General features: G+C 43.0%; 1 protein-coding gene across 1 annotated transcript; it reads left to right on the forward strand.

Annotated features, from left to right (window-relative positions):
• Window positions 1–414: 414 nt before the first annotated feature.
• On the forward strand, window positions 415–9,209 carry LOC311131782 (homeobox protein MOX-2-like; the record flags this gene model as incomplete). The annotated part of the gene is made up of 3 exons (XM_084164911.1): window positions 415–955; window positions 5,736–5,908; window positions 8,988–9,209. 3 exons carry the CDS (start codon window positions 415–417, stop codon window positions 9,207–9,209), a joined length of 936 nt encoding a protein of 311 aa, XP_084021037.1.
• Window positions 9,210–12,015: the final 2,806 nt, after the last annotated feature.

Consider the following 12,015-nt stretch of genomic DNA (forward strand, 5'->3'; position numbering starts at 1 on the left):
TCTCCGTCTACGTCTCCCTGTGTCCTGACACCCGAGCTCCAGCTCAGCAGAGTCAGTGTTTACCCGTGCTGTGCCTGGCAACAGGCTGCATGCTTGGGATTACCGGAGGCCCTACCTTTCAACGCTGCGCACTCTGCCTTCCTTCAGCCTCCTCCGATCACTTTCCCTGGGAACTAACGGGGAGCACACGAAGGTGCGAGGTGAAAGAGCCGTGGAGGAGAGCCCTGATTTGAGGCTCCGCGTCCACCCACCTCCCTCAATTGGCTTCAGTCCGCTCTACTCTCTCTCCTGCACCTTCTCTGTCTTGTGGTCTCAATTAGTCACTCTGGTCGTTCCTGGAAGTTTTGGTGATTGTGACCAGTGTGGTGGACTTAGGGGGGTTCGTCTTTCGGGTGGATCTCGTGGAGCACCGTGATGGATCACTCCCTGTTTGGGTGCCTCCGTAACCCCCACGCCCCGGCCCAGAGCCTGCACTCCCACCCTGCCTTTAGCCAGTCCCCGCTGGCACTGCATGGACGCTCCGACCACATCTCCTACCCTGACCTGCCCGGCTCCTCGCCCCCCTGCGGGGGGTACCCTGGACCCGGGGAAGAGGGGGTGTACGGAGGGCAGCAGCACCACCATCGTGGAGGACACCTCCATCAGCACCACCAGCACACACACCCCCACCACCCACAGCACCAGACCCACCAGACCCCCTGGCACAACCCCCAGATGCCCTCACACAACACTAGGCATGGCCTCTGCCTGCCTCCCCCGGACAGCCAAGTCTCAGAACGGTGTGGTGGGGGGACCCCAAATCTGTGTGGCTCCCACACCAACCCCAGTCTGGGAGGTAGTAGTGACCCCACAGGTGTATCCTGTGTCCCTGGGGACTTCGGACGACAGACGATGTCCCCGGACGAGACGGAACAGAGACGGAACAGTAAAGGGAAAGAGGATTTGCACAGCTCAGGTAAGATGAGGACATTATTCTCTTCTCTCCTCTTTGCTTTTCTTAGCTTTGAGTTCAGTCTCAAAGTTTTGGTTGTTTCTCACTGTGGAGTTTTCATCCCATAGCGAGGGAGTATAACGATTTGAAGTGTTTTGTTTGTCTATTCTCATATTGGGAATTTCACCATCTGTGTGTAAGCAGAAAAAGTCCACAGATGTTTAAACAGCAGAGAACAGTTTGTGATACAGTAATAAAACACACACAAATGTATTGTTGCATTTCTACTAATTGGCTAATGTTTTCATGATCACTGAAAGCGCTGTAGTCTTCTGCGTCAATGCTCCTAAATTCGAGAACCTCATGAGAAGTTGTGCAATGACAAAAGAAGTTCAGCGCATACTTTTCAGTTTAAAAGTAAATTCAAAGTTTTAACCTCATTGACTAGTAGGTAGGCTTGTTGTTTCAGTATTTGGGCCTTGTTTTTACAGTGGTCGTCCAGATAAAATTGAGGGCCATATATGATTTACTTTTGATGTATAAACATTCAACTTCACGCTAATTTGAAATAGACTTAGTGCTGATGATTGAAACTGATGTCTTATTTGATTGCCGACTGCTTGATGCTCATAGTTCAATGTTGGATATAATTCTGTTTTCTTAATTGTCTACTTGCAAATGTAATTTATTCATTTCAATTACTAGCAACTGCACAAAAGTTAGCTGTAATTTGATATTTAACTGTACTAACATCTCTTAATGGGAAGACATATATACCCACATTTCAGTATTATAAGACCTTATGTTATGGGATCTTTAAATATCTAATTTGATCTTGATTATTATGTCTTATCTCTACTGTTTTCCATACTGTATTGACATTAATTCATATCTGGAATTACTGTCTAGAATTTAACGAGGTAGAATTAGGCTAACTTTATTGATATTTTAAATAAATGCAGGCAAGTGCTTTTTAGAAACAACATCTTATTGTGTGAAACAGTAGGCGACAAGCCGCACACTTAAAATATGATCTTGTACTTCATTTCACCTGAATTCAATTAATCAAATTCTTCTCACGCCATGATTTAGTTAACTTTTCAGTAAAACAACAGATATTTAACGAATGAATGTTTTTATAAATATATCTATTAAGGAAAAAAAAATTGGAAGCGAAATGATAATCACAATTCAATTAAACCATTGGACTTGATAAAAAAGGTTAAATTGTCTTGATAAATACTAAGGTCAATAGTCATACTATTCTACTGACAGTCTTATATAAAGAAATGAGCAAGTGCGATACATTACAGATTTGCAGTCATCTTCTGTTATTTGAAGCATTAGATCCATTACCTTTCTGTCTCCATTTATTTTAACAGATATTAAGTAATTTGTAAGTCGCTCTGGATAAGAGCGTCTGCTAAATGACGTAAATGTAAATTAAGATACTTTGGTTTCCTCTCTCAGTGTTAAGCAGTAGGGAATTTATTTACTTATGTCATTTGCTGCAGTATTGGCATATATTGTTATTATTATTATTATTATTATATTGTCTCACTTACCTTCTACCGGCTCAATCTTCCATTTTCATTAGAATCAAAGTGTCCTTTAACATTCTTCAATCTCAACCCCATTTTATAGGTTATAGCCTGGCACAGCCAAGCTTTACCTTGTCCCCCTCTTCAGGCTCCCAGGGATAATCAACAGTGATATTTTCTTCCAGGGTGTTAATGGCCTACAGGTGTGATTTCTGTGAAGCCGCCTTTTAAACGGTTACAACGGCCACACCTGGGCTTTTTGATAGGCCTAAACCTACATAGTATTTATGGCTGTGGAACTTACGTACCTATAGCATTAGCCGCAACAGCTGTGTGCAAAAGCAGCCTGTTAATAATAATAATAATGTGGTTGGAGAATTAATCCATAACACTTCTGGAAATCACTGTTGGTCAGCTACAGTATGGATGATAGAATGGAATGGAAGGAAATATAATAGAATATAACTGTATTAGTCCATTAGTGACATAATAAAAAGGTGTATAGTTAGGTCCAATTTCCACATTTGTTAAACAGCTATTTTGAGATGAGCACATTCAGTGGCACGTGGGAATGTGTACCTAAGTCAGTGATATTATAGTTAATTTTACACACTGTCCTCCCAACGACCGTTTTGCCTTTGAGAGCGCTGAGGTTGTAAGGACAAACTGATCTGTACCCCGGGTGGAGTCTCAAAATGGCCGTTGGCTAAATGCGTTGGACGCGTCATGCAGGGCACCGCACTAGACCTAATATGGCTGTATATGGCTGAAGCCATCATTATCAGCAGACACCATAATAATGCAAGCTCCATCCATGTCAGGGCTGGGGACTAGACACGTCAGGCTCTTAATAAGTTACTAGCACAGTGGCTGGACTTCCTGGCGGCTACATGTATGCAAACACAAGGGCTGATTCAGGTCATCAGTTTAGGGTCACGACAAGAGCACTGCTCTCAGTATCCAGAAGCCATTTTACTGACACCAGCTTCCAGTGGTGTCCTGCACCAACACATTTTATTGGGGCACTGATAGGATGGCCAAATTCTCTTTGCATTCATTCTGTAGGTTATACTGTATTGTGCCTCTTTTCATCCTAAGAATTGGTCAAATTGAAGGAGCACAGTTTCAATGAGCAGGATGGCTCTGCCAGGTCCTACCGTGTGTGTCTATGTCATTCTCCCCGCAGGGTAACCCACCAGGCAGAAGTGTTGTTGTGCCCAGTAGTTAATTTCCACTTCCACTTTCCATCTCTCAGGTCAGTTTTACACCAGGGTGCAATTCTAATTGACAGGCAGTAGAACTCTGACTCATTACCCAGGAGCTGCCATGGAAATGTAGAACACCTGTAACACCAATCATATTTCCTCAATTTAACCTCCATGGCACGTTACGAAAGGCAACATTTATTTATTTTATTTTAGGTCCTATTTCTGATGAGGTAACGGTCTTATCAGGTAACATGCCGTGGCAATGGTGAAATAAATGGTAAAATACACCTTCTTGATAAATAACAAAGAATGCAAAACAAAAGTTAAATGTGTAATGTAGATTAATGTTGTAGGAATATTAAAGGAGTATTGCAAGATATTGTACGGTATAAACCATTAAACAATTGTTTCAAATTAAATCAAATAACTAAAACATGTGAAAGATAATTTGTTTGAAGATTTTATTTCCAGAAATGTCTTAGTCCCATATTATGTTTTTATAAATGGAGTGCCATGAATATTGGGGACTGGATGTGCCTGTGTGATGTGGCAGAGAGAAATACTCTTTCCTGGCACTATTTGGCTTGTCAGCACATCCAACACGTCCAACAATTACAGTTGAACTAAGAGAATGTTAGCTGGTTTTATTTGGCGTGGACTAGAGAACAACACGTCAATTACAACTCAACGCTTTTAATGCCCTGAAGTGTAGTGTTAAGAGAAATTTGAATGAGGTTCACCCAATTTGAAGCCACATCAATAGGAAAAAAAACATTTTTTAAGGATTTGATGAATGTATGCTTTTCAGAATCCAATTGCGCAATCTGGATTAAATACAGACAATTGGACCAAAAGGAATTACAATCTGGAAAGTCTTTCTGAAGTCTACTTAACTTCAATCAAATATACGATGAATCGCAACACACACTCTTACCCGTGGCATCTGCTGAAATGCTTCAGCCTGTATGTAGAGTGGGCCGGTGTAAGTTTTCCGATCATGCTCCATTTTATGTCTAGGCCCGTGGGTGGTGCTTAGCTGATCTATGTATCTATTGGTCTATTGTTCAGTCTACCAGGTGATAGGTGGGAGGTTCACACCCTACATTACTGTCCCACATTACCACATCACATTGTCACGCTACCACACCCCACATAGCAGAGGCAGCATTTTTGGGGCACGGGTAGGATTGCCAAATTCGATAGTTTTACTTCCATTTTTCATAAAATAAAGAATATCTTCCATCTCATCAGTGTATGGATAAAACTGAGGGGGCTTATTTCCCCCTAAATTTCAAGGGGAATTAGCTACACATTATCACATGAATTATTACATCAGACATTACCACATGCATTACTGCTTCACATTACCCCACACCTGACAGACCTCAGCTTCATCTCCCCTCAGGTCCACCAGAGATGAGCTCTTGGAAATCCCTTTTGTCTTTGAACAATAGAGCTACAGTGTTGAGTTGGCCAGCCTCAAATATTACCTCTCCTTTTGGATGAAACTTCTATTTAAAACAGGTGATAAAGTACTGGAGAGAGGCAGAGACAATTCCACCAACTTTCCAGTTAAACAAAGGATTGTTATAGGACATATTCTCTGTGTCGCCTAGATTGAAAATAAATTAGGCTATAGTAAACTGATTTGTGGAATTTTCACATACAGTAAGAAAGTGCTACAACTTAATAATATTCGAGAGATATCAGTCTGTTTCTTTCTAAGCTCCAAGGAGCGAGCGAAGATGAGTGAGTCTGTTTCAGAGAGAGAACACAGGGCAGTTGTCTGAGGGAGCTGGGCTCTGAGACTGTAGAGAACTTACTACCTGCCACTTCTCATGCAGCTTCCCCCTCCTCCAGTAAGACACTATATAGTGTGCATGTCCAATATCCCCATAATAAAAGGTGATTGGCACCCCTAATTGTTTTGCTTTCATTTTGCGTTTCAGCCCTGCAGTTTATCAAACACTCCCTTCTTTTTTTCACCCCTTTTTCCTCTCCTTTCTTTTTTGGCGACTCAACTGTGTCTGGAAAAAGTTCTGCTTTTCATTTTAGATTCCCAGGACGGGAGCTATAAGTCTGACGTGAACAGCAAGGCCAGGAAGGAGAGGACAGCGTTCACCAAGGAACAGATCCGGGAACTGGAGTCGGAGTTTGCGCACCACAACTACCTGACGAGACTGAGGCGATACGAGATAGCAGTCAACCTCGACCTCACAGAAAGACAAGTACGTTACCTGTTGTTGTGTGGAAACAATCAAATCTATTAACATTTGCATATTTTAAAAGTTATTTTAAATTGCAAATGAAAAATAGAAAGTATCTTACCTGTTGGGTGTTGATAACCCAAAACAAGTTCATTAGTCATAATATTGGCTTATCATCTAATGACAAAACATTATGCAGTTAATTTCTCCCTTTGATGATAAAATAAATCAGAAAATTGGCAGCTCGTGTGAACAAAATATCTAAAGGAATCATAGTTAGAGGATTCATTCTGTAATTACCCTAAAAACGCACAGACACATGTATTCAAAGACTCACACTGAAATGTCAGCTAACAGCAGTTGATGGGGATTCTATTAAAAACTGCACAGGCCTCAGGATGAAAACCCTGTATGTTTTGACCTTAGCAAATGCTTGTCATGCTAATGTTCTGAAGCTAATCGCTTCCAAACCAAAACCACTGAGGCTCTTTGATATATCTATGCTGTGTATGTATGTGTGTGTGTATATGTGTGTGGGTGTGTTGCCAGCAATGCTGGTCTCTCTGTGTGTGTGCAGGGACTGTCTGATGGCATGTGTCAGACACCAGATGTTTCTGTAATTCCCTTCAGACACTAATAGGAAATACACTGACATTAAGGGACGGATTCCCGCACAGTATGCTCAATGGACAATCTCCATTGAAAGTGTTTTTTAGTCCAGTATGTAGGCTGAAACTGGGGCCAGGAAACCACCCATTGATGTATGGCAGTGAAAAAGTGATAATTCTGTTCTATTTGAGATGAAAAGAAGCAACATTAATCTTACATTTTCTTAAATGACTATTTTATGCCTAATCTGCCTTGATCTAAAAAGCTGGCCTGCATAAATCTGTTGGTGGTGATGCATTTAACCAAAACAACCTACACACTCAGCACACCCATAAGTGTCTTTGGAAATCATCATCTGTTGTATAAGTCCAATCAGTGTCAAGGGCCAGGCCCAGGCAGCCAGGCAACAACCCACCGAGGAGTTAGGCCTTCCAGCTAGGAGCCCTGTCCCTCACAATCACTCCCACTCATATTGGCTGCCTCTCCTCTCCTCTCTTCCCCTCTCCTCTCCTGTCCTCTCTTCTCCACACATTCCCAATGCAAGGCCTATAAATCTGGATGTACGTGGGGGTTGTGTGTCTGTGTGTGTGCGTGTGTGTGTGTGTGTACATATGTGTGTGTGTGTGTGTGTGTGTGTGTGTGTGTGTACGTGTGTGGGGGTTGACCTTGGATGTTAAACCCACTCTAACATCCTCCTGGCTATTATCTTACAGTTCAGCGTCTATCTCCCTGATCCTGCTATTAACTAGCTTTACTAATGATGATTGTACATCCCAAGGGCATATACAGTGGCAGAGGTTTATACAACTTGTGGACACCGATCCTCATCTTATCTCGCCACTGAACCCTTCGAGTGTGTGTGTAACAACCTAGGTAGGACTAACTGATTGCCCAATTAGAGCTGCACCCAAGGCTGGCAGAGGATTTCGTACGGCTTGTGGATATGTGTGTGTGTGTGTGTGCATTTGTGTGTTTGTGTGTGTGTAAAACAAAAACTTACGAAGGACTTAGTTTTATGAGGCAGTCGATGCTAAACCCGTTTATTAGAAATGGAGCCACAATTGCGTGTTTACTCTGTAAACTTAACGCCTGTCTTGGGCCTGTGAGTGGCAGGCCACAATGCCTAAAATAAATCCTACAGGAGAGCATAGGGCTCCTGTGAGAAAGCAGGTCACTCGGAGGGTGGATAAGAAGGGGGTGGGGGATGAGGGGAGTATAGGAGGGGGGTGGAGTTTGTGGGGCATGGGGAGGGTCAACAGGAGGGGGTAGGGCGGTGTAGGGTCGTCAGTGGGGGATGGGGGACGGCGCTTCGCTCGTTCCCGATCCGATCGGGCCGTTTTAGGCAGCAGCTTAATCATCACGAAGAAGAGACACAAATACTGAAGGATCTGTGGAGTCAGGAACAGGATCCGAGGCAGGGCCCTCCGCCAGCTTGCGGACGTGACCCATGCATCAGCACATACCTGGCCATGTCAAAATAAGACGCCCCAACAGCCAACACTAACCACGACAGCCAACGGCGCTGCCAGTCGTCCGCTCAGTTCACTGTCACAGGTGTTACACCTACACTGTAGATCGTACACCCTGGCTTCACTGTCATCGAGTGCTAACTAAACCGTACACCCAGGGTTCAGTGTCACCCTGTACAACCCACATCGTACACAGTGGGGTCAAAACGAACCAAAGTTCTGGTAGATGAGGTGTCGCTCAGGGTTTAGAGAGTGTGTGTGTGGGGGGGGGGGGGAACTGGTGTGTCGGGAGCAGTGTGTGTGTGTGTAAAAAGAGAGGTGGAGGATCTGGGTTGCACACTCCTGTATGTGTGTGTTTGTGTGTGTACACAAGTGTGTGTGTGTGCGCATGCTCTGCTGCGCAGGCAGAGGTCTGTTTCACTGAGGCTGTAAAGCTCTGTCACACACACTGATAGAGAAGGGTTCACACCAACAGATTCAGGACATTGGGTTTCCTGACGCACAGTGGGATGTTTTACTGAGGGGGAACGGGAGGGAAGAGGTGGGGGGACGCTAGGGTTTTACTGACGGGTCTACATGCCAAGAACTCAGTCTCCAGAACGCCACGAACCAACAATGGCATCGAGTTACCTCAGACCCTCACACTCCATATACACTCCATCTCCACTTGCTCACAACAATCCCTGAAAACTTTGTGCACTTAAAAGTTTTTGATGTTTTCTTCATGTGGTTATTATTACACTAAATACATTTTCTAAAACCTTGGCTAATATTGCCCTTGTTACTGAGAAGGGCTATGATCCCCCAGCCCTCCTGCAAATGACCCAAGCGTCAAACTCCAGTCCTCGAGGGCCGCAGCATCTGCAGGTTTTCATTCCTCCCTAGGAGTGTCTAAATCAGACACCAAAGGAAAGAGATGAAATTAGCAGTCACTGTCATCCTCCAGGTATTGAGTTGGACCCCCCCTGCCGTATAGCTTCCACGCTATTTCCCTGTAAACTAATTGTTCTCTTCTCCTCCAGGTAAAGGTGTGGTTCCAGAACAGAAGGATGAAGTGGAAGCGTGTTAAAGGGGGTCAACAGGGGGCAGCGGCCCGAGAGAAAGAACTGGTCAACGTGAAGAAGGGAACTCTGTTACCCTCAGAGTACTCTGGCATGGTGGGAGGATTACACCACTCCACCGGTTCCCCTGGTAATGAGGACAGTCATGACAGTGACCAGAGCTCAGAGCACGCTCACTTATGACCCTGACCCGCCACATAGGTCACGCAGAGGTCTTAGGTCAAGTTTGCAGCCATTTGAACAAACGTCTAAAAATGCAGTGAGTTGATGAGATCATGTTGCGTTTGTAGGTACAGCATTATATACAGTATGTTGATATTCGACTCAGAACTCAGAAAAAACACCTAGGCCTACGTACTCACTATGCTCTTCGGAGTGGAAAGAACACCTAGGCCTTTTCTCTCAGGAACCAGCAACAACAGGTTTTCTGACTGAAGGTGTTTGTTGATTGGCAAAGGAGTGAAGGAAGAAAGAGAAGTCAAGGTAAGCAAGAAGAAGATGGAATGGAAGGAGGATGGAATGAACAACTGGATGTGTGAAATAAAATAATAAATTATATCCTTGTGAGCAAAGCCTCAAGCTCCTGAGACTATAAATTGGGAAAAAAGTTATATATCATTGTGAACATTCCACACGTGCCTTGCATTGATAGAATGGCTTGGATTTTTGCACTGTCAAAGATTAAATTCTACTGTATTTACTCAGTTTGGAATATAAAAATCATGCAATTAGCTTTAATAAAAAATGTGGAATTGAATTGAATAGTAGGCTATTACCGTGAGTCCTACTATGCTGATTTACTTACAACAGAACTGAATGATGCATATTAGTAAACTTCTTCTGACTGTTGATCCATTGGTTTTACATTTTGCTTCCACTAAAAGTCTTAAAAGTGTATTTCTTAGTGAAAAATGTATACTTTTATGACATATAAATCTGGGACATAATGGTTTCTTAAGTGAATAAAACGGATCAATCAAAAACATTGTTGGCATTGTCCGGTTCTTGAACATTCTCACAATATTACACAATTGGTATGTTACTAGATCTGTAAAAAGGAAAATAAATACATGTTTTAAATTATGTTAATGTAATTTAAAACCATATGTAGACCTAGCGTTTCTTTGCCTTCTGTATGAGTGTGCATTCTAATTTGTGTTTTAGAGTGGCGTTTTGGCTGTGGCAGAGCCGTAGACTTTTACAATACAGGACCAGCTGGTTTTGGCCGTGGCAGAGCCGTAGCCTTTTACAGTACAGGACCAGCTGGTTTTGGCCGTGGCAGAGCCGTAGCCTTTTACAGTACAGGACCAGCTGGTTTTGGCCGTGGCAGAGCCATAGCCTCTTACAGTACAGGACCAGCTGGTTTTGGCTGTGGCAGAGCCGTAGCCTCTTACAGTACAGGACCAGCTGGTTTTGGCTGTGGCAGAGCCGTAGACTCCTACAGTACAGGACCAGCTGGTTTTGGCCGTGGCAGAGCCGTAGCCTCCTACAGTACAGGGCCAGCTGGTTATCCAATAACTCTGCAAGTTTGGATTGAACTGATTTGTGGCTTTCCAGTTCCCTCAGAATCACAGACAAAGTGGATTTGTGTTCAGTTGTGGTCAGATTCCATCAGACTCCAGAACCATGCCTTCTCTCACGCTCTCTGTTTTTTATATTAGCTGACTGTCTGATTTAGCTGTTTGTATATGACATCGCCTGATCAAAGTAGAACACATAGACGGTTCTCTTCAGGAATGTCGGTCAGAGCTGTTGGAGAATAAATTAGAATTAATGAGGAACTTATTCATGAGACTAGGGTGATCAGAGACCTGTCTAAACAGTGTGATGGATTTGACCCTGCAGAGGCAACAATTACAAGAATAGAAAATAATTGATACATCAGTGAATAAACAAATACACACTAAGGACATGAACATAGACATTCCAAGAACATGATCTTGTAACGAGTACAGAGTATACGAAGAGGCAGGACGCAGACGCAGAAATTAACAAGGTCAAGGTTGACTTAACAATGACAAAGAGAAATAACAAAGATAGAGTAAACGACACGAAGCTTAACAATCACACACAACATCATCCAGAACAGTCCATGGCTAAATAGGGGTGGTGATGAGATGATGAGGTGCAGGTGCGCTGGAGGTGATTAGGGTGCGTTGGGTTTCCATTCCGGTGTTGCCGAGGTGGTGCGCTCAGACCGGTGGCTCAGTAGAGGGGAGCAACGGGAGGAGACGTGACAGATATAAAATAAACTCACAATTAATAAACAACATTTTGAAAGCTTTCTTTGACAGATTAGATGACACACTTAACATTTATGACATTTTGTATACCCATTGATATGACATGTAATCAAATGTAGTATTTTATTGAATTGAATTTCAATTTCTTGAATTGAATTTCCTTGTAGTCCAAGTATGAATTTTTATGTGCCCATCGTGTAGACAGCTAACGTAATATTTTCTAATTCGATTTCAATGATGCTCCAGTGTTCTGCATTACAATGTGAAGGGAAGGTTACGGTGGAGGCGACAGCCTGTTGTTGTGGAATACCTCTGGACCGTGTAACTTCTGATCTTGAATTAACCTTCTACCTTGATCCCTTTGGGAGCAGATTTCGTTCTGCAGGAAGGGTAATGTTGTCATTACAACCCTCCATGCCAAGAACAACACACACCAACTAAATACTTTTCCACATTGGATCTGAGGGTCTACTTTGCTTTTCCAACTTAAAGGATTTAGTATCATTCTCAGTATAGCGTAGGTGTTGATAGATGATGTACACTATAGTACGATACCCCAAACTATAATGAATATTGTGATTTCTGTTTCTCTCTGATAGCCGAATATGTTTAAACACACCGTGATCCAGACGCTGAGTGCCAGAATCCGTGTCTTGAATCTAGAATCACTTTTCAGCAACACAATGTAAGCATATACTGAAATATTGGGGTTTTCAAAGCGAGTTTTAACTTTTTAAAAACTTTTT

This window comes from Coregonus lavaretus (genome assembly GCF_964263955.1).
Source record: "Coregonus lavaretus genome assembly, chromosome: 7".
NCBI lineage: Eukaryota > Metazoa > Chordata > Actinopteri > Salmoniformes > Salmonidae > Coregonus > Coregonus lavaretus.